The 23,753-nt window shown below is 41.0% G+C and overlaps 2 protein-coding genes across 2 annotated transcripts in view; one reads left to right on the top strand and one right to left on the bottom strand.

Annotated features, from left to right (window-relative positions):
• The window catches only part of LOC143774074 (uncharacterized), a 133,336-nt gene that overhangs the window by 1,706 nt on the left and 107,877 nt on the right, over positions 1 to 23,753 (top strand). The window lies entirely within an intron of this gene.
• SPARCL1 (SPARC like 1) overlaps positions 1 to 23,753 on the bottom strand; it is a 29,688-nt gene that overhangs the window by 1,092 nt on the left and 4,843 nt on the right. The window contains exons 4-11 of the mRNA XM_077261526.1: positions 21,000 to 21,383; positions 19,584 to 20,027; positions 19,410 to 19,476; positions 18,411 to 18,529; positions 15,829 to 15,949; positions 15,012 to 15,148; positions 14,640 to 14,788; positions 6,893 to 7,041 (exon numbers count right to left, since the gene is read on the bottom strand). Coding sequence (XP_077117641.1) covers positions 6,893 to 7,041; positions 14,640 to 14,788; positions 15,012 to 15,148; positions 15,829 to 15,949; positions 18,411 to 18,529; positions 19,410 to 19,476; positions 19,584 to 20,027; positions 21,000 to 21,383 — 1,570 coding nt within the window. The remainder of the gene's footprint in view (positions 1 to 6,892; positions 7,042 to 14,639; positions 14,789 to 15,011; positions 15,149 to 15,828; positions 15,950 to 18,410; positions 18,530 to 19,409; positions 19,477 to 19,583; positions 20,028 to 20,999; positions 21,384 to 23,753) is intronic.

Raw genomic sequence — 23,753 nt, 5'->3', positions numbered from 1 at the left:
TTTTGCCAGATTGGCTCAAGTTTTTGAGATTTTTGGTATCTTATTTATAGCACTTGTTGGTAAATGCGACGCATCATCTCATTAATTTCTTTGGATTAGTACTTGAACTGAGCAGTTCTCAATATAGTTTTGTGTTAATTAGTGTTCTAAAAGTTTGTTCATAGCTTGATTTTTGCACTAACTTTATGTTGTTGTCTGTTTTCCAGTGAAAAGCATGAACTCATCAAGAAGAAGTTGTCTTAACGATCCAGACTCATTCTGTTACATTTGTGGTGAATACACACTGCCAAAACATAGAAGAAACATAACAGACTTCGTAAAAAAAGTGTATTTTGCCTATTTTGGGGTTATGCTTGGGGACCAAGACAAGTTTTGGGCACCACACATAGTGTGCAAAGCATGTATCAAATTATTACGAAAATGGAGCAAAGGACAAAGAAAAAGCTTCAAATTTGGTGTTCCAATGGTGTGGAGAGAGCCAAAAAATCATCATGATGACTGTTATTTATGGTAAACACAGGTACAGGCACATCTTCACAATGAGGGACAGGCCTTCTTGCAGATTCCATGTTACTCCCATTTTCGTTTCTTATGCTTATTGAATCCTTGCACTTGCACTGCACAGAAATAACAGTCATCATGATGATTTTTTGGCTCTCTCCACACCATTGGAACACCAAATTTGAAGCTTTTTCTTTGTCCTTTGCTCCATTTTCGTAATAATTCGATACATGCTTTGCACACTATGTGTGGTGCCCAAAACTTGTCTTGGTCCCCAAGCATAACCCCAAAATAGGCAAAATACACTTTTTTTACGAAGTCTGTTATGTTTCTTCTATGTTTTGGCAGTGTGTATTCACCACAAATGTAACAGAATGAGTCTGGATCGTTAAGACAACTTCTTCTTGATGAGTTCATGCTTTTCACTGGAAAACAGACAACAACATAAAGTTAGTGCAAAAATCAAGCTATGAACAAACTTTTAGAACACTAATTAACACAAAACTATATTGAGAACTGCTCAGTTCAAGTACTAATCCAAAGAAATTAATGAGATGATGCGTCGCATTTACCAACAAGTGCTATAAATAAGATACCAAAAATCTCAAAAACTTGAGCCAATCTGGCAAAACTGATAGCATATTCAGAATCAGCACCCCAAAAATACCCCAAATTCATTAAAATATTATGGACACCAGAAAAAAATTTTTTTTTTTGTTGACCTGTGTAATTTTTTTCAATTTTATTGAATTCATTCTTCTCTCTACCTGCGGAATATTCCCTGTGCCACTGGTTGCAACACATCCCCAAAGCATGATTTATCTACCCCCATGCCTAATGGTTAGTGAGATGTTCTTTTGCTGAAATTTATTTTTTTTCTCTACACATACATTTGATCATTGTAGCCTAAGAGTTCTATATTACCTCATCAGTCCATGGGACTTATTTCCAAAATGCATTAGGCTTGTTTAGATGTCCTTTTGCATACTTCTGACTCTGAATTTTATGGTGAAGGCGCAGGAGAGGTTTTGTTCTGATGACTCTTCCATTAAGGCCATATTTGTGCACGTGTCTATAAACAGTTGGACAATGTATCACAACACAAGCATCTGCTAAATATTTCTGACGGTCTCTTGCAGTCAAGTGGGGGCTCTGATTTACCTCTCTAGCAATCCTATGAGTAGGTCTCACTGAAATTTTGCTTGGTCTTCCAGACCTTATCTTGACCTCCACTGTTCCTGTTAACTGCCATTTCGTAATTACATTTTGAACTGAGGAAAGGGCGACTTGAAATCACTTTGCTATCTTCTTTTGCCTTCTCCTGCTTTGTGGGCCTTCACCATTTTCATTCTCAAAGTACTAGGCAGCTGCTTATAAGAACCCATGGCTGCTGCTTTTTGGCACAAGGTTAGAGGAGGCTGAGTTTTTATAAAGCTGGGAAATTTGCATCACCTGGCCTTTCCTAACAATGATAATGAACAACTTATAACCCTAACAGGCTAATTAAGGTCTGAAACCCTGGATAAATGTACACAAGTCTCCAAGGGTGCCCAAACTTTTGCATTGGACCACATTTTCATAATTTTTGTAATTTAAAAACTTACTATATATATATATATATATATATATATATATATATATATATTTCTTTTTTTTATTATTTTTTTTGTGCCTAAAATGCAAAGGAATTGTGTCGTCTTTAACTTTAGGCCTTTAAAACCTAATTTAATCTTCAACTTCCTTAATTAATCACAATAACAGTAACTTTGACCAGGGGTGCCCAACCTTTTACATGCCATTGTATATCCTGTATGATACTCCAGTGTTTTTCTATTGCAGTACTGGAGCGGTGTTACAAATCTACTGTAACTTACCTGACCTTAGTATTATTGTTACCAGCCGCCGTCCTCAGCTCTTCACAGTGTCACTACAGTCCCGCGGCACCATCTTGTGACTGCAACTTTTGACTGATCGAAAGTCAGGGATAACGTTTACAAGTTCTCAATGCAAGTCTATGCAAGTCACGGATTTGCATTCACAAGTGAGATCTGGATCTCTGCATGAAACACAAACTGCTGAAGACTGATGAGATTGGCACGAATAACAGCAGAAGTTGGCAGCTGGTAAGTATAAGACAAGTGCAGGGGCCTTACAATAGTAGCACTACTCCAGCGCTGCAGTAAAAAAATGCTGAAGTGGTGATTTGTGTGGCAGGGATTGAAAATGTGTTTTTTTTTAAATAGAAATTTCCAGGTCCTAATTACATTTGACCCAATTATTATCTTGCACATGGCGTATCACATGGTACAGTAATACAGTACATACTTTGCTTTGGTTTGAAGGACCTTTGGAGACAAAGCATTTATCAGTTAACCCCTTCGTGACATGCACCGTACTAGTACTGCGCTGCGGCAACTGCAATTGTGCCAGCCGCAGTACTAGTACGGCACCGCGGTCTCGCGCTGAGCACCGCGGTGATCGGGTGTGGGTGTCAGCTGTATATGACATCTGACACCCCGCAGCAATGCCCACGATCGGCGCTAGCGCCGATCGCGGGCATTTAACCCCTCTGATGCCGCTGTCAGTAGTGACAGCGGCATAGAGGGGGATCGCGCAGGGACGGGGGCTCCCTGCGCTCTCCCACCCGAGCAACGCGATGCGATCGCGTTGCTCCGGTGATCCGGAAGGAGTCGCCGGATCCAAGATGGCCGTGGGACTCCTTCCGGGTCATGAAGTGACGTGGCTAGCCGGCGCCTGCTGAGAGCAGGCGCCGGAAAGCCTCCTGCAATGCGTGTCAGATCACTGATCTGACACAGTGCTATGCACAGTGTCAGATCAGCGATCTGATATAATATAGTGATGTCCCACCCTGGGACAATGGTAGAAAGTAAAAAACAAAAAACAAAACCCCAAATAAAGGAAAAAAAAAAATCCCAATAAATCCATTTATTTATGTAAATAAAAAAAAAACAATAAAAGTACACATATTTGGTATTGCTGCGTCCGTAACGACCCGCTCTATAAAACTATCCCACTAGATAACCCCTTCAGTGAACACCGCAAAAAAAATTAATAAAAAACAAGGCAAAAAACAACGCTTAATTATCATACAGGGGAACAAAAAGTGGAATAACACTCGATCAAAAATACGGATATAAATAAACATGGCACTGCTGAAAACGTCATCTTGTCCCGCAAAAAAAAAGCTGACATACAGAAAAATAAAAAAGTTATAGCTCTCAGAATAAAGCGATGCAAAAACAATTATTTTTTTATATAAAATAGTTTTTATTGTGTAAAAGCGCCAAAACATAAAAAAATTATATAAATGAGGTATCGCTGTAATCGTACTGACCTGAAGAATAAAGCTGCTTTATCCATTTTACCACATGTGGAACGGTATAAACGCCCCCCCTAAAAGAATTTCAGGAATTGCTGGTTTTTGTTCATTCCGCCTCCCAAAAATCGGAATAAAAAGTGATCAAAAAATGTCACGTGCCCGAACATGTTACCAATAAAAACATCAACTCGTCCCGCAAAAATCAAGATCTCATATGACTCTGTGGGCCAAAATATGGATAAATTATAGCTCTCAAAATGTGGTGATGCAAAAACTATTTTTTGCAATAAAAAGCGTCTTTTAGTGTGTGACGGCTGTCAATCATAAAAATCCACCAAAAAAAGCTATAAAAGTAAAGCAAACCCCCCTTCATCACCCCCTTAGTTAGGGAAAAATAATAAAATTTTAAAAAAAGTATTTATTTCCATTTTCCCATTAGGGTTAGGGCTAGGGTTAGGGCTAGGGTTAGGGCTGGGGTTAGGGTTTCAGTGAGAATTGGGGGGTTTCCACTGTTTAGGAACATCAGGGGCTCTCCAAACGCGACATGGCGTCCAATCTCAATTCCAGCCAATTCTGCGTTGAAAAACAGTGCTCCTTCCCTTCCGAGTTCTCCCGTGCGCCCAAACAGTGGTTCCCCCCACATGTGGGGTATCAGCGTTCTCAGGACAAATTGGACAACAACTTTTGGGGTCCAATTTGTCCTGTTACCCTTGGGAAAATAAAAATTTGGGGGCTAAAATATCATTTTCGTGGAAAAAAATATATTTTTTATTTTCACAGCTCTGCGTTATAAACTGTAGTGAAACACTTGTTGGTTCAAAGTTCTCACAACACATCTAGATAAGTTCCTTGGGGGGTCTAGTTTCCAATATGGGGTCACTTGTGGGGGGTTTCTACTGTTTAGGTACATCAGGGGCTCTGCAAATGCAACATGACGCTTGCAGACCAATCCATCTAAGTCTGCATTTCAAACGGCGCTCCTTCCCTTCCGAGCTCTGCCGTGCGCCCAAACAGTGGTTCCCCCCCATGTATGGGATATCAGCGTACTCAGGACAAATTGGACAACAACTTTTGGGGTCCAATTTCTCCTGTTACCCTTGGGAAAAAGAAATTGCGGGCTAAAACATCATTTTGTGGAAAGAAAAAATGATTTTTTAATTTTCACGGCGCTACATTCTAAACTTTAGTGAAACAATTGGGGGTTAAAAGTGCTCACCACACATCTAGATAAGTTTCTTAGGGGGTCTTCTTTCGAAAATGGGGTCACTTGTGGGGGGTTTCCACTGTTTAGGCACATCAGGGGCTCTGCAAACGCGACATGGGTTCCGATCTCAATTCCAGCCAATTTTGCATTGAAAAGTCAAACGGCGCTCCTTCCCTTCCGAGCTCTGCCATGCGCTGAAACAGTGGTTTATTCCCATATATGAAGTATCAGCATACTCAGGACAAATTGCACAACAACTTTTGTGGTCCAATTTATCCTGTTACCCTTGGGAAAATAAAAAATTTTGGGCAAAAAGATAATTTTTTGTGAAAAAAAATATGATTTTTTTTTACGGCTCTACATTATAAACTTCTGTAAACAACTTGGAGGTTCAAAGTGCTCACCACACATCTAGATTAGTTCCTTAGAGGGTCTACTTTCCAAAATGGTGTCACTTGTGGGGGGTTTCTACTGTTTAGGCACATCAGGGGCTCTCCAAACGCAACATGGTGTCCGATCTCAATTCCAGCAAATCTTGTATTGAAAAGTCAAATGGCGCTCCTTCCCTTCCGAGCTCTGCTATGTGCCCAAACAATGGTTTACCCCAACATATGGGGTATCGGCATACTCAGGACAAATTGTAAAACGACTTTTGTGGTCCATTTTCTCCTGTTACCCTTGGTAAAACAAAACAAATTGGATCTGAAGTAAAACTTTTGTGAAAAAAAAGTTAAATGTTCAATTTTTTTTAAACATTCCAAAAATTCCTGTGAAGCACCTGAAGGGTTAATAAACTTTTTGAATGTGGTTTTGAGTACCTTGAGGGGTGCAGTTTTTAGAATGGTGTCACTTTTGGGCATTTTCTGTCATATAGACCCCTCAAAGTCACTTCAAGTGTGAGGTAGTCCATAAAAAAAAATGGTTTTGCAAATTTTGTTGCAAAAATGAGAAATCGCTGGTCAACTTTTAACCCTTATAACTCCCTAACAAAAAAAAATTATGTTTCCAAAATTGTGCTGATGTAAAGCAGACATGTAGGAAATGTTGTTTATTAACTATATTAGGTGATATAACTCTCTAATTTAAGGGCATAAAAACTAAAAGTTAGAAAATTGCTAAATTTTCACAATTTTCGTCAAGTTTCCGTTTTTTAACAAATAAATGCAAGTCATATCGAAGAAGTTTTACCACTATCATAAAGTACAATATGTCACGAGAAAACTATCTCGGAATCACCAGGATCCGTTGAAGCGTTTCAGAGTTATGACCTTATAAAGTGACAGTGGTCAGAATTGTAAAAATTGGCCCTGTCACTTAGGTGAAAACAGGCTTCAGGGTAAAGGGGTTAATAGTGGTCTAAGGGTAATGTCTCTTTTTGGGGAGAGTGACATGCCTTAAAATTCATGTCCATTCTCCTGATTACTACAGTTTTCTTTTTTATTGTTTTGTTGCCAAGGGGACTACCCATTGCTGCTGTCTAACAGTGGTAGCCAAAAATGAACAGTGTTTACCAGTTCTTTTATTGAGCTTGTAAGCACTTTCCTGAAGCTCTGAGGAATCCTAGGAGAGCACAATTAGCTCCTGATCTCAGTCAAGTTCAGCCCTACACATCTCATGCTTCATAGGCAAAGCTGATTCATAGCAGCATCAGGAGCACACAGTTCAGGTCAGAAGAATTAATCAGGAGATCCCTTTCACCTAGCAATCAGGAGCCGGGAGAATGGAGAGCATTGTGCTCCTGAAAGTCACGTTGGGAGAAACCCTCTAAGTCATGATGGTGTCCAAATCTTATGAAGTCCATTAAATTCAAGTTTTGGTTATGATTTTTTCTTGCACATCATTCATACCTTCTTTGATTCCAAAACAGTGGCACCATTCCCAAAGAGAGATGTGTCTGTCATTGTTGGAGTTACACTCCTGTAAAAATGCTTTCACACAATGTTCTATTGGAATCAATGAGGCTCGAAGGGCTGCCAGCTCCGAGTGTGTAAGAAGCCTACAATAAAATAAAAAAGACTAAGAAACAAAGTAGACAATTAAAGATGTTTTAACTATGTAAATACTCCTCGATAGGAGAATTGAGTGGTAGTGTGCATGGTCAACCACTCTCTATGAAATTGCCAGAGATACAGCTCTTAGCTATCTACAGTAGTCTCTTAGAGGGAAAATAGAGTGGCAGCCATGCATCAACACTAAAGCTCAATTCAAAAGGGGACTTTTTGCCCCTTAGACACCAATGATCATTATTAATTTAAATCCTTATTCCAATAGTAGTTGCATTTTTATCATACTGAACAATACTATTCAATAGAAAGTATAGAAAATGTGTTTTTTTTTCTTTACAGTTTTTAAAAATAAAACCTACATTGTTTGGGGGAAAATATCTTTATTTTAAAATTATAATAAGTTTTGTAAATCTTTATTTAAATTGTTTCTCTACTCAACGACTTCACTATGTCAATGCTATAATGTTTTGGTGTTCCCAGCACCCCTAAGACATTATTGCTTGTCAGTAATGAACACAATGACAGCGCGCACTCTGTTGTCGGCTTAGATCAGCAGTAATGAGCTGGCACCAGAGTGTGTTGCCAAAATAGCCAGTGTGCAGAGACCAGTGCTGCCTTCACAATTGACATCACTGGTCTCTGCATGCTGTGCATTTTGACACCGCTCTATTGACGGCTTGTTACTGATCCTTTGAGCCAACAACAGAGCAGGCAATGTCATTGTGCATATCGCACAGTGTACATTGTGCAGGGACTAGCCCAGCCAATTCATTTCAGGAAGGGGCCAGAGGCTGCGGCGGTGGCTGCCTCCTGATGACCCTTCATTTGAGTATCTTAGTATGCAATGGGATTCTCAAAGTTTTTTCAGAAAGGAAGTAGGGAAAAAAGATAGAAAAGCAGTAGATAGGGAAGGATAGGGAATTTTTAATGCAACCATAGTAGAAAGTGATTCAGATTATGGCACTAAATAGATAAGAATTTAGAATGAAAATTACTTTGGTCTTTGAACCACCCTTTTAAGGCACCACTAGAATGAACGTACAGCTATGTCCATCTACCGGAAATGGTTAGTGTGCTGCTTCAAGAGTCATATGTTAAGATAAAATAAGGGGCTTTTAAAATATTTAAAGCTAAACTAAGAACAATGATGAGGTCCTAACAATATTTGTGAAGAGCCCACATACAATGATTGAGAAGCCCTGGTCTAAATTGCCTTTTCTGGAGTTTAGATTCATATGAATTTTTTCTCCTGTTGTTTCCTTCACTGCCAGTAGACATCCTTAAAATACTACTTTGTGTTCGGAATTCTTTTCTCCAATGCATAGCTCCCAACCTTCCTGCATTCAGTGGCACTGTCCCAATTTGAGGGATCAGTTCTGCTACATCAGGGCTTTGTCCCGACGCACAATACTCACTTTTCTCTCTGTGCAAAGTCTTCTATCTGGCGTCTTAATCTCTCCATAGATCCTCCTCCTCGGGAAGGACCAGCATTTCTCTTCACACACATTCATTAAATAAACATTTCTCTTCTTTTCTTGCAATCTGGTCTCTCCAAGCAATAAACCCACAACGTTTACCATTGCAGGCAGCAGCTAAAGATATGAACCACACCACTGACATTACAGATACAGTGTATCTCTATTTATCAGTATAATCTGATTAAACCCAGCCTGATAAAGTTAACTCACACAACTAAAGGTACCGTCACACTCAGCGACGCTGCGGCGATATAGACAACAAGCCGACCTAAACTAGATCGCTGGAGCGTCGCTGTTTAGGTCGCTGTAGAGAAGTCAAACACAGCAACTCCAGAAGGATGCAGGAGCGATCCTGTGACGTAACGGCGACTCACTTCTCGTTCTTGCTGGTTGTTAGCTCCATGTCAAACAGCCGGAGTGTACCGACTGGCTAGAAGGAGACGCTGCGATGCCCCCTATGCTCGTTGCTGGCGTCGTTGCTTTTGATGTCAAACATGACGATACACGCCGACCTGGCGACGAAATAAAGTTCTGGACTTCTAGCTCCGACCAGCGATGGCACAGCGGGATCCAGATCGCTGCTGCGTGTCAAACACAACGAGATCGCTATCCAGGACGCTGCAACGTCACGGATTGTTGTCGTTCTCTTTGCAAAGTTGCTGAGTGTGACGGTACCTTAAAGAAGTGTAAATGACAAAAAGTGAAATAAATATATTTTATTAAATAACAATGACAATTAAAAAAGATTTAAATTCAGAGAAGGTGCCTATAAGACTGGGGATATGGTAAAGTGCCAAATATAGGTGTACATAGTTGTACCTATAGAAGAACTACAGCAGAGGTATTACTACAATGTGGTATCTGAATACATCAATCCTGATCACCACTTTAATAATACATATTCTTCCTAGAGGTAGTATCAAAATTAGAGTAGCAGCTAAGGCTACTTTCACACTAGCGTTAACTGCAATACGTCGCAAATGCGTCGTTTTGCCGAAATAACGCATCCTGCAAAAGTGCTTGCAGGATGCGTTTTTTCAGAATTGACTAACATTAGCGACGCATTGTGACGGATTGCTACAGGTCGCACCCGTCGTGCGACGGTTGCGCCGTGCTGTGGCGGACCGTCGGGACCAAAAAACGTTTCATGTAACGTTTTTTACTCCCGACGGTCCGCTTTTTCCGACCGCGCATGCGCGGCCGGAACACCGCCCCCACCTCCCCGCACTTCCCCGCACCTCACAATGGGGCAGCGGATGCGCTGGAAAAATGCATCCGCTGCACCCGTTGTGCGGCGGAGACAACGCTAGCGTCGGGAACCTCGGCCCGACCCACCGCGACGGGCCGAGCCCGACGCTAGTGTGAAAGAAGCCTAAGACAGTTTATTTAACATAGGATATTACCTGGTGGTATACCAGATTAAGGCTGCAGACAGTGTGGCACTGTGTCCCTTCACCCCCTATGGTTATAACTATCTACACACATACTTGGCACTTTGCCATGTCCCCAGACTTATAGGCACGTTCTCTGATTTTTTTAATATGTTTTATCATTGTTATTTAATAAAATATATTTATTTTACTTTTTGCAGGTTAAACTTTAGTCCTGGGAGGTATCTTTCTCAGGCTAAGTTTAATCAGATTATAATGATATATAGATATACATTGTACATAGCAGTGTATTTCTGTATTCCTGTATCATACAGGGAGAATTAAAGTACGGTAAGATTTTTTTTATATGACTACTAAAAGATAATGACAAACAAAAACAAGTGCTTCTCACTAAATTATATCATCAACAATTACATTTATTTCAGTTCTTCAATACAAAAAAGTGAAACTCATATATTATATAGAGTCATTGCAAACAGAGTGATCTGTTTCAAGTGTTTATTTCTGTTAATGTTGATGATTATGCCTTACAGCCAATGAAAACCCAAAAGTCATTATCTCAGTAAATTAGAATACTTTATAACACCAGCTTGAAAAATCATTTTAAAATAAAAAATGTTGGCCTACTGAAATGTATGTTCAGTAAATGCACTCAATACTTGGTTGGGGCTCCTTTTACATCAATTACTGCAGCAATGCGGCGTGGCATGGAGGCGATCAGCCTGTGGCACTGCTGAGGTGTTATGGAAGCCCAGGTTGCTTTGATAGCAGCCTTCAGCTCATCTGCATTGCTGGGTCTGGTGTCTCTCATCTTCCTCTTTACAATACCCCATAAATTCTCTATGGGGTTAAGGTCAGGTGAGTTTGCTGACCAATCAAGCACAGTGATACTGTTGTTTTTAAACCAGGTATTGGTACTTTTGGCAGTGTGGACAGGTGCCAAGTCCTGCTGGAGAATGAAATTTGCATCTCCAAAAAGATGGTCGGCAGAGGGAAGCATGAAGTGCTCAAAAATTTTGTGGTAGACAGCTACGCTGACTTTGGTCTTGATAAAACACAGTGGACCTACACCAGCAGATGACATGGCTCCCCAAACCATCACTGATTGTGGAAACTTCACAATAGACCTCAAGCAGCTTGGATTGTGGCCTCTCCTCTCTTCCTCCAGTCTCTGGGACCTTGATTTCCAAATGAGATACAAAATTGACTATCATCTGAAAACAACACCTTGGACCACTGAGCAACAGTCCAGTTCTTTTTCTCCTTGACCCAGGTAAGACGCTTCTGGTGTTGTCTATTGGTCATGAGTGGCTTTACACAAGGAATGCGACACTTGTACCCCATGTCCTGGATATGTCTGTGTGTGGTGGCTCTTGAAGCAATGACTCCAGCAGCAGTCCACTCCTTGTGAACCTTCCCCAAATTTTTGAATGGCCTTTTCTTAACAATCCTTTCAAGGCTGTGGTTATCCGGTTGCTTGTGCACCTTTTTCTACCACACTTTTCCTTCCACTCAACTTTCCATTAATATGCTTGGATACAGCACTCTGTGAACAACCAGCATTTTTTGCAATGACCTATTGTGGCTTACCCTCCTTGTGGAGTGTGCCAATGACTGCCTTCTGGACATCTGTCAAATCAGCAGTCTTCCCCAGGATTGTGGAGCCTACTGAAACAGACTAAGGGACCTTTTTAAATGCTTAGGAAACCTTTGCAGGTGTTTTTTGTTAATTATGCTAATTTACTGAGATAATGACTTTTGGGTTTTCATTGGCTGTAAGCCATAAGCATCAACATACCTGAAATATATGCTCGTGTATAAGCCGAGTTTTTCAGCACATTTTTTGTGCTAAAAATGCCCCCCTCAGCTTATACACGAGTCATTGTCCTAGTTTACGGTGGGGGAGGGGGAGTGGCGGAGCAGCAGGTCACAGGAAGCAGGAGCCAGTGGCTGTGGCTATGAATATTAATTTCTCTTATAGCACGCACACAGTTACAGCTGCAGCCGCCGGTTTCCAGTAGCTGCCAGGCTCTCACGGGTGCCCACTCATTAAAGTAATGAATATTCACATCTCTCCACTCCTATAGGCTTAGAGTGAGGTGAATATTCATTACCTTAATGGGCAGGGACACGTGATCGCCCGGCCGCAGGAGCTGCTGGCACTGGAACGAGATGCTGCGAGGGCACGGAAGGTAAGTAGTATTTTTTTATGCTTTCTCATGGGGGCAATACATACAAGGATGGGGATGAGGAACCATGCAGACAAGGATGGGAGTAAGGAGCTATGCATAGAAGAATGGGAATAAGGAGCCCATGCAGACAAGGATGGGGATAAGGAGCCCATGCAGACAAGGATGGGAATAAGGAGCCCATGCAGACAAGGATGGGAATAAGGAGCCCATGCAGACAAGGATGGGGATAAGGAGCCATGCAGACAAGGATGGGAATAAGGAGCCCATGCAGACAAGGATGGGGATAAGGAGCCCATGCAGAAAAGGATGGGAATAAGGAGCCATGCACACAAGGATGGGAATAAGGAGCCATGCATACAAGGATAGGGATGAGGAACCATGCATGCCAAACTAGGGATTAGAGGAGAATGCATATACTCGAGTCAATAAGTTTTCCCAGTTTTTGGAGGCCAAATTAGGTGCCTCGGCTTGACTTATACACGAGTATATACTGTAAACACTTGAAATAGATCACTCTGTTTGTAATGACCCTATATAATATATGAGTTTCACTTTTTGTATTGAAGAACTGAAATAAATTAACTTTTTGATGATATTCTAATTTAGTGAGAAGCACTTTTATGTCATTTTCTCACATTCAAGTCTCCTTGGCAATTGAACCCACAGCCTCTATCATTGCAAGCAGCAGCTGAAGCTTTGAACCACAGCTTGCACTGATCAGCATAGGAGAATTTTGTATTCTTAAAGCTACTTCACACAGAAAAAATACTCCTATGCTTCTCAGTCTCTGAACCCACTGACAGAAAACATCTATATATAGCACATGTGAAAAACTGTTTGCTTGTTTTCTTAGAAAATAATGGTGTTTGTGATTTAGGGTGTGGTTAGGTATCTCCCTCCTTCTCTTCTGCAAAAGTTGGGCGCTATGCTCAAATGTTGAAAGAAATTAGCAATAATAGTAACCTAAAACATAACATTTATTGAAATATTAAAATACAAAGACACAACAACCATAACTGTCAAAGCCTCTCACAGGACAAGCCAAAGAATTAGCTAAAATTGTCGAGTCAAGAGACCGACGTTCTATCAAACCACTACCATTACCAGTACCACTAGCAATGTAGCAAAAATACTCAATGAACCAAAAGGGCCATAACCAGGTGCAAACTAGAAACAGATAATTCACGTTGCCCCATAGTTACAATGAAGATCCATGTAAAAGGAATACATTGGAATAATCTCACCCATCCAGTAGGGAATAGGACCTCCAAAGTGATAAAAAAAATCTCCTGTAGAGCTGAGGGCATTAAACTGTGAAAACAGACCTCCAGGTCAGGACAAACAAGATTTTAACATGCCATTCCAACTAGGGACTGCCTCCCAATGCGTTTCATCCCACCAGGACTCATCAGGGGATATAGCAGACAGGGCAGAAGGGCTCCACCATATCAGGTAATGTTCAAAAGCCTCCCAAGGGAACAGGAAACTGAAGAGGTCTATTTTTAGACATTAGCATATCGTAGAATTACCACCTACGTTTGTACAACTTATCAAATAAAGTCTCCCAACAATTAGTAGAACACCCCAAACCATCAAAGCGCCAGTAGCAATGCTCAAGTGTATCACATAGTACAATGAACTTACCCTATTGGTGACTCAAGTGAGGCGTACATGTCGTTAACAACACGCCATATTGGCATGCGTGTCGGCTCATCAAGTAATAGATTGTGCGCCAAAACCTGCGTCCATGTACACATGCTACCTGAGGTTGGGTTTCCGCTGTGTGAACTGCAAGCATTGACTCACATTAGGTATTTCCGGTCATTACCCGTAGTACTTCCAGTATGACTGAGGTTATGTGCACGAGTGAACCGCAAAGTGGTGGAACGCATCAATAAACATAGCTCACATGGCAACGAAGGTATAACCTCAGCACAGAAAAGGCTATGCGCATGCGTGAACCGCAAAGCCGTGGAATGCATCAGTATACATAGTGCCCATGGCAACAAAGGCATGCAGGATAATACATAGTTACCCAGCGCCCATGGGATTAATGCAATACATTGGATAATGCTGCCTAAAATGCAATGCGTACAAACCACAAAGGGGAAGATGATTGTAAATGGGTTACTCAATTACATATATGGAGGTAAATTAAGGTGTAAGATAGACAAAACAAATGAACATATGATTGTGTCATCTTCATCCAAAATTCAACTTGAGTTTTACATTAATTGCCCAAGAGAAAGATAGAGACAACCGAGCAACACTGTTACTCAGTATGGAAAAAAGAGAGTTTCCACTGGCTTTATTGATTACCACATGAATAGAGGTCGTCAAGCTATATTAGAGGTCAAGGATAAGGACATCATAAATGAATTAGTATGGAACAGACGGGGAAAAAAAAGGCGAGAGACAGCCTTCAAATTCCTTAAATCTGCACCTATCTGCCTATGCTCAAATGGAATTAACAAGTCACAATTTAAAGTTTTTTCATCAAACAATATTACAGTCCTGACACTCATACCTGTCAACTAAATGCTGGTCAAGCTGGTGAAACTGCCAGTGAACTGGATAGACATACATGTTGTAGTTTTTCTGAAAATCTTTCACCAAGAGCTCGATGTTGGGGTCACTTTCCCGCAGTCGTTTCTCATTGTCATAGATTTTCTTCACCTAATGTAACAATACAATTGAAATTAGAAATGCACCCTTCCCCTGTTGTAGACGGCCAATCCCAGTCCTCCTGCCAAATACAATTAGATATTATTTTAACCCAACTGTACAAACACTAAAGTGTAAGTTTTTGTAGACCTTACTTCTCCTTGTTATGTATTTATCATTAATGATGTAATAAAATATTATGAGAATAAAAGGAAAAGAGCAAGACTTGACTCACCTTGCCTTTCTGCTTCTCGGAGAGAAGACCAGTGTTTTCCTTATCCCTTTCATAAAGCTGCATGAGGACATTTTTCAACCAGTCTCTCATTCTGAATGGAAAATGTGTGAGTTCATATTCTGTACAAGTAGGGATGTCTGTAAAAAATATAGGATTATATGATATCAAACCATGGAGTAAGCTTTCACAGGGCTAAAGTTCTATATAAGATACACAAGATAAGATTCACATTTCACATGCCAACAATTTAACTTTCTGTATGAATCAAACCTCAAATTTCTAATTCATATCTGTTAGTGATGAGCGAGCTTGCTCGGATAAGGTGTTATCCGTGCTCGCTTGAGTTCTAATCGAGTATTTTCGGTGTGATCGACAAATATGCTAGAATCGCCACTACTGCATGTGTCATGGCTGTTCAACAGCTTCAACACATGCAGAGATTGCCTTATTGATAGGCAATCCCTGCATGTGTTGCGACTGTCGAACTACAGTGGTGACTCGAGCATAGTATTCGAGCACACCAAAATGCTCAATTAGCACTCAAGTATGCTCGGATAACACCTTATCTTAGCACACTCGCTCATCCCTAATATCTGTACATATTGTGGGGGCTTATGTCTTTATGACTTCATAGAAACTAGTTTAGTTTGACTTATTCAATCTCTTTCACATATTCAAAACATATCAAAAGTACTGTGCAACTTTCCAGCGGTTGATCTGAAGAATTCATATGCAGATTTAGCGTATATTTCATTGCATTTTCTGAAGCTGTCCTGCTATCATTAATGGGTCATAGTAACATTGTGAAGTGTCTTACGTTTGCATGGCCCTTGATAGTCCAAATGAAGATGATTTCCTTCTTTGGTGCCTTCCAGGAGGCATTTTGTGCCAAAAAGGTGACAGGCACTTGTGTAAGTTTTATTATCTGTCCCGCAGACCTTAAGACATAAAAGTTAAAATAAAAATCAAGCTTGGTTTTTGCCACAAGATATAATCTGTTTCCTTGGCTAGAATAGGTTGTACTCACCTTAAATCCTTGAAAAAGTCTATAGTCATGGGTATAACTAAATCAAATGCTACAGTAGCACTCACCTTAGAGCAGTGTTCCCCAAATCCGGTCCTCAAGAGCCACCAACAGGTCATGTTTTCAGGATTTCCTTAGTATTGCACAGGTGATAATTACATCACCTGGACAGGCAAGCATTCAATGACTTGTGCAATACTAAGGAAATCCTCAAAACATGACCTGTTGGTGGCTCTTGAGGACCGGACTTGGGGAACACTGCCTTAGAGGGTCCAGAGGTGAGACGCCACTGGCAGGGAATCTCTGAAGAGGATATTTGCATATCTAGAATCTAGGATCATTGCATGGCCTAGAAGTCTCCTTATGCCAGCTTGGCACACTCCACAAGGAGAAACCTTCTCCCTTAGACATCCTTTCAGGAGCTTCTCACCTACCCAAATCAAATATCTTGCTTTGCACTGATCTGGAGCAAACACTCTGAAACATGTGTCTGGTTTGGCTTTTTATCCAAAGTCATTTGACAAGGTTTGTATAAGGGTCTAATATGGACTTTTAGGATTGCTATCCAAATAGGGGGCATTAGAGTTCTAGTGCCAGCTTGACACTCTCCAAAAAGAAATGTTCCACATTAGAGGTTTTAAAATGAAATATAAGTACTTGGTGAATAACAGGTTTAACACTGGACTGGTGGAAGGGACTCAGGAAATGAGAAAAATCCACAGGTTGGGGGCACAAAATACTTTTACCAGATGCAGGAAATCCACATTGTGCCACTGGCTATACTCATCTTTATTGAAAGACCAAGTTGTTCATTCTTTGCGTTATTTAAAATTACAGTTTACAATTACAGTTTTTCAAACATGTGATTTTGAATTCTCGGTATTAAATGAAATTTAAAAAAATTAAATGAACGCTTTTGATGAAGATCATACACTATATGTGCATGGTCTTTGTCAAAAAGGTTCATTTAATTTTTCATCCGTTTGTAAAGCCTATTACATGGTTTGGACATTTGGCCTTTTAACCAACGGTGCCTCCCCATTGTGGACTCCTTTTGGCTTTTTAAAATTTTAGACCAATTTGTGGAATGCTTAGATCGCTTAATGGATTAACAAAATCTTTGCTGAAGGTCTGATTTTATTACCAACCAATTTCATCTTGACCTCTGGATGGTGCATTATCGGCCTCTCTACACTGTAAACTGTCTAGTATCATCAGCTAAGTTCCTCGTTGTGTGGTGTTTTGACATTATCGGCCTCTCTACACTGTAAACTGTCTAGTATCATCAGCTAAGTTCCTCGTTGTGTGGTGTTTTGATGCTTTGACTGTTTATGGTTTGGTGTTGGGGATGTGTGGCCTTGGGCAATACATCTGAAAGATGGAGTCTTTTTATAATGATAGACTTTTCCATAATAAAGTCCTGTAGGCTTATGTGAGATGGCTTATGTGAGAAGGCCATGTCTTGGTGTCTCATGCTGTGATCTGTTGTTCTAGTAGGAGGAATCAAATGGAGGATAGGTCTTGTGTATTTGGCTCCAAACATTTGTCAGGCATACATTAATGGGTGATGAAGGTCTGATGCTATTGAAATAGGTCAGGAGAAGTGTTTCACTAAGGCTGGAGTCACACTTAAAGTATGTGAAATTGGTCCGAGTCTCCCTGCCGAGAGTCGCACAAGTGTTCTCCGTATGGTCATGCGTGTGTAATGCATTTGCAATGCGATGATGCGATTTTCTCACACCTATGTATCCGTATGACATCCGTATGATATCCGTATGACATGCGTATGGCTTTACATTTCACACTGCTTTTTCCCATTGAATTTAATGGCTCAATGGGCTGAAATGAGGAAAATGTGTGCGTATTTGTTGCAACCTAGACGAATGGTCAGTGTGGTGTCCGAATTTTTCACGCACCCATAGGCTTGCATTGGCGAGTCTCGGCGTACAATCTCAGCATACTGAGTTTTTACACGCACATATAATATGCCAGAGAAAAAATATGGTGATGTGAGCTTAACACTGGTCTGAGTGCTATGCGATGTTTTCTCGCATAGCACACGTCCATATTCTACACTAGTGTGACCCCGGCCTAAGAGACTGTCTGTGGGAAGAGTGCCATTGATATCATAGATCATGCAAAAGCAAATCGGTCTCTGCCCTTGTTGTGCATCTAAGAGACATTCTGTCTTACCCTGTTTATGTCCTGTCTTGGGACATTTGCTTCTGCTTATGAATCCACGACAAACCTGTTACATTGGCATCCAGTGCACCGGTGAGAATTAGTTCTCTATTTTATCTTTTGTCATTACAGCTACCTTACTGATGTTTCTGAATTTACAGTTACGTTTCAACAGTTAAGTGTATTTTACTTACAAAGTCATTTCTGTTACCAGGTAAACAGTTAGCCGGGTCTTCACAAACACAAAAGGGGTCCCCATGCCGATCAATCTTACATATTTTTCCTCTTTTACATTGGAAATTATTGCATTGGTCTGTAAATGAATAAAATATTAAATACTGAACATGACAAGCTTCCTTCACACGTTTCGGTTTGGAGAGAAGTTTTCTTGCTAAATGGAATCAATAGATCCAGATTGTTCCCAACCATCCCTTCAATGATATCAATGGTAATAGTCATATAAACTGTTGAGAGACCTGACTATGCTAGTTGTAGACTATAATATATTTATGTGTTATAATGGATAGGAAATTATTTGAATGCACTATTTTGCAGCATTTCCAGTTGCATATACTGGATCTGACTAATTGAGATCTGATTAATACCTTGCAATGATTAAATAATAAAAACAGATGCAGCTCCAGCTTTATAGCATGACCTCATAAGAAAATTAGAAGATATGTTTCTACATTTTTTCAAGACCCATGCAAGTCTTGTAAACCTCAATAAATGTTTTCTTTTTATAGCAAGTCCATGCACACATGGGTGGAAACACAAAAAGCTGGTTTTCTTTTAAATAGTGTCAAGAATATAATTCATCCATCCTCCAAATACAAGAGACGTAGTGCACTTATCATATTTGAATATTTGCAAATCTTCTCTACAGTAATTAATGTTTTAAAAATTATTTAGTTTGAAAAATAGTAAAAAATATATATATATTTTAACACTCCTCTTCCTCCTTAATTCAAAGTAATATGCCTACCCAATGTCGAGGTCTGTAAGTTACCATACATTTTAAAGTATTATCTGCTGAACCTGCTGAGATCCGGCCTACCGTCTAATGTGCATTGGTGTCTGATTCTCCTTATCCATCCTTTCTGTCTAGCTATGGACCACAGCCACCCATCGAAAGTTTTACACTAAACTGTAGTTCTATTATTTAAGGCTATAAACAGATGTCAGCTACTCACTCGTAGAAAGGTTCACATTAGTTATCTCCAAACTTCCTTCCTCTTTCTGAATAGATACATTGACATCCTTGAAAAGAGAAAAAGTGAATTTATCGGGAAATATCACAAATGTTTCATTGATATATGTAACAGACTAAACAGTTTTTTAATGACACAATTAGTGATGGAGCTTACCTGCAGTTCACCAATATTCTCAAGATATCGTGGAAAAGCAGTAGTATCATTATCTGTGTTTTCATCATTTTTGTCATTAGTAGTCATTTTAATGGAGTCAACATCTGTCACGTAGCCTTTTATTCTGGTATTATTCACAATATTATCTAAGTGCTGGTTTTGCTGCATTGCTATATCAGTTTCCTTCTGTTTTCTTACAAGATCAATAAAAATGGCTCTTGTCTTGCCACCATTTTCTTCTTTAATCAATTTCTCCTTTTTAATGGTTGTGTCATCTCTAGAAGTTTCTACATCAACATTGACAGCTTCTTTTTTTATGTTAATTGCAGTCTCCAAGTCCTTAATGTCTATCATATCATCAGGAGATGGTTCTTCTATGTAGAGCTTGTCATTAGTGTCATTATTGATGTGTAAGAAGTTGGAGGCGTTGCCCACGTTTTCCACCTATAAGACATGTACATTGTTGCAATGTGTTATGACATTTAAATTATTAATTATCTGTATTGATAGTGATAAGTTGTGTTCTGCCCTGCCACACGGTTGATAGGGACAGGTAGAGTTAATGGTTGGGACTAGCTCAGAGTTGGAGACGCTAAAGCGTAGGGACAGGGGAAATTTCCTGTGAAGAACACCGATAGTCAGCAGAATCGCATGAATTGACTCCCTAAAGTGAGCAGAGACCGAGGCAACCGATTGCATGATCCAGAGTGGAAACAAGGAAAAGTGTTTGAACAAGTGACTGATTCTCCAGAGACAAGGTCTGGGGCAGGAAACCTAGTGGGACAGTACAGAGATATCTGACAGTCAAATGATGGAGCAGTGTTGAGAAGGAAAGCAGGATGAAGAGAGAGTGCCCTGTGTGATAGTTCCAAGGAGTCTGCAAGCAGAGAAGTTAAGTAACAGCCATAGTGGTACAAGTTGATCCCCTAAGGGGAAAGGGATGCAGAATCGGGGTAGAATAATAGGTCCCTCACTTACTGGTTAGTGGTGCTGTTGTTTGAGACTAGGGAATCTCCCAAAGTGCTGTGCTGGGTGGTGGTGAAGCTAGAGATAGAGGCTAACAGACAGAGAGCGAAGCTGCCTGTCTGAATGGAATGTATATAAAAATGTCATATGTTCGAAGAGAAAGGTCCATGAAGTTTTGCACCAGCAAAAGTCCATACACCCAGTTTGGACCCTCACTCTCAGGTAGCATGCCGGGCATGAAGCATGAATACCTCGCCTACGACTACCGCCCCATGCCACATTACATATGCTTTGTTTCATGGTATCCAGATTGTGACTGATGTTTAAAATATATCACAAATCTTCATCATCATAAATTCCCTCTAGAATATTTGCAATATGTGCATACTTTGTGTTACCTTCAGGTGTATGTTTTAAATTTTTATTTTTGGATTCTAATAGAAAACTTACATATTGTTCCGAAAGTCCATCAGAAGAAATTTCTTGACTTTGCTGATCATCACTTTTAGACTCTTGACTTTCTGATTCATGTTCTTTTTGCATTTTCATGTCCACTTCATCTATCATATTTACCGCATATCCTTCATTTTTGCTTTCTGAAATATTGGTTTTATTATCTTTACCATCCAGGGATGATAGCCTATCAGTGCCCACATTAAACAGACTCAAGAAGGATTCCAGTGAAAATGTGCCTGCCTTAGTTTTGGGATTGTCTGCTTGCTCACTTAGTTTACTATCTATGATGCTTTCCATGCTAGTATCCAGATCAGTGATGGCATATTGATCAATGATGGCCTTTTCCTTGTGTTTCTGCTCCTTCATGTCTTCATTTAACTGTGTACATTAAAAAGAATTAATAGGACATAAAGTCAATAAGTGAGCTAACAAAAAAAGTGCACTTTTTATTTATACAACCATAAACTTTGGATAGGTACAGTACAGACCAAAAGTTTGGGCACACCTTCTCATTTATAGATTTTTCTGTATTTTCATGACGATGAAAATTGTACATTCACACTGAAGGCATCAAAACTATGAATTAACACATATGGAATTATATACTTAACAAAAAAGTGTGAAACAACTGAAATTATGTCTTATATTCTAGGTTCTTCAAAGTAGCCACCTTTTGCTTTGATGACTGCTTTGCACACTCTTGGCATTCTCTTGATGAGCTTCAAGAGGTAGCTTGTCAATGTACAATTTTCGTAGTCATGAAAATACAGAAAAATCTTTAAATAAGAAGGTGTGTCCAATTATAACAGCGGATGTTAATCTACAGTACAGACCAAAAGCTTGATTTTAGGGTGACTTATTGTATTTTGCCATGCTGAAATGAAAGAACCATTTCATTGCCAGGTGTTTTCATTGAGACAATTTTTCCACTTTTGACACAAAATAAAACATGATAAAAAAAAGACAGGTATGATATCTAATATATATTGTAGCATAGCGCCTACTACGTGTCTTGGGGAACACTCGCTTGGCAGCAGAATCAAAGCACTCGGGCACGGTTTTCTATCTTTTCGGTTTATTTCACATAATGTAAACCGCATCCACAGGAACTTGGTAACAGTTTGAACACAGTCTGCATATATTCATCTTTACCACAGTTCGTCTCTTACCCCGGTCAGCATTATACACGGTTTTCAGACCGTTACCCATTGGCAACCTTTACGGGTTCCTGGACACCCCTTGGCCTCCGAGGTGCCCATACACAATGTCTCTCACTCTGACCCCGGTCAGTGTCACACGGTTCCTTCCCGTTACCTGTTGGTGCCGCACAGGTTTCCCGGATCCCTCTTCTCCACAGAGGTATCCATCAGACGTTTCTCACTCACACTGACTTCAGGACAGTCCCAGGTCCTCAACACAGACCTCCCAGGTCTACGGTCTCCAGGTGCTTCCAGGACGACTCCATTCGCCGGAGCTTCCAACACCAACCGTCCGTGCTATGTCCAGCACGCAGGCTCTCCAGCCTGGAATGGTCACTGTGTGCTTCCAGGACGTCTGTCCCCACCTGGGACCAGCACACAGGCCACTTTGCAGTGTCCTGCCAGGACACACGGAAGTGTGTCCACCCTGACGGACACTTACCCACTAACACTCACATTCCACCATGTGCTCCACACACCTCCTTTACATAGGTGTAACCACACCCAGGTACCTGTCACATGGCTAGTCAGGTGAGCGTGACATCACCACAGGACCTTGCACACCATATATATGCCTCAATGCATATCTCAAGGAGCACACACAGCGCCCCCTAGCTGCCACAGGGGTCGCTATACCACAATATATTGTGATGCAGTGACCCCTGTAACAGGTAGGGGGTGCTGCATGGTCTCCCCAGTATACGCACGGAGGCGTATTGAGGCTGTGATAGTGCATGGCAGTTGCATGCATGGATGTGATGATGTGACAAAGTCTGGCATTGTGGTGAATGGCCGATATGTGTGTCGCAGAGGAGGAGACTCTTCGCTGCCAGCCTGAAGCGATGTGGTGTTCTGGGACCTGTAGTCCTACAAGTATAGTGTTATATAATAGTCATGGGAGGCTGGCAGGGCTAGATATGTGAGATGGGTGGGACAAACTAGCCACACACCCACACTCCCACCCAGGGGATGGGTTACGGGTATGTAATGAGACCAGGGTGTGGGTCACATGGGCTGGGTGTGTAGACCTGTATGGTACAGGTGCAAGGTCCTGAAAGAAACCTCTGTGTTGGGCGTGCTAGCCCTGAAGAGCACATGGTGGGACTTTGCTACTGGTGGCCTGGGTATTGGACGGTCCCTGCCGGGGATGGACGTCCTGAATAGTACCCGGACTGGCCACCTGTGTGATCCTGAGTAACCTGGGTGTTGGGAGGTCCTGGGAGTAGGACCGGATCCCTGAACAGCACGAGGTGAGAACAGGGATCTGCAGAGCCAGTGACAGCTACTGTGTGGGGAAGCTACAGTCCTTCGGTGGGTCTGGACTGACTAATGTGTGCCGACCAGGCAAGTTGGTGATCCCCGTGAGGCAGCTTTCCCAAGAGAGAGGACTGATAAGGAGTCAGCAGGTGGGGCAGGAGCTCCCATAAGGTACCATAGTCTGTTGGTGCTAATTGTTTCTGTGAACTGTGTGGTAACCCACGGCAACTGGTCAGAAGAGGACCAGTGTGTTTAGTTGCTGCAAAGGGATAGTGCAAGCCAATGATACAGT

This window comes from Ranitomeya variabilis, chromosome 1 (genome assembly GCF_051348905.1).
Source record: "Ranitomeya variabilis isolate aRanVar5 chromosome 1, aRanVar5.hap1, whole genome shotgun sequence".
Classification (NCBI taxonomy): Eukaryota; Metazoa; Chordata; class Amphibia; order Anura; family Dendrobatidae; genus Ranitomeya; species Ranitomeya variabilis.
The sequence above is the reverse complement of the archived record's forward strand: the minus strand, read 5'-3'. Positions and strand labels throughout refer to the sequence as shown.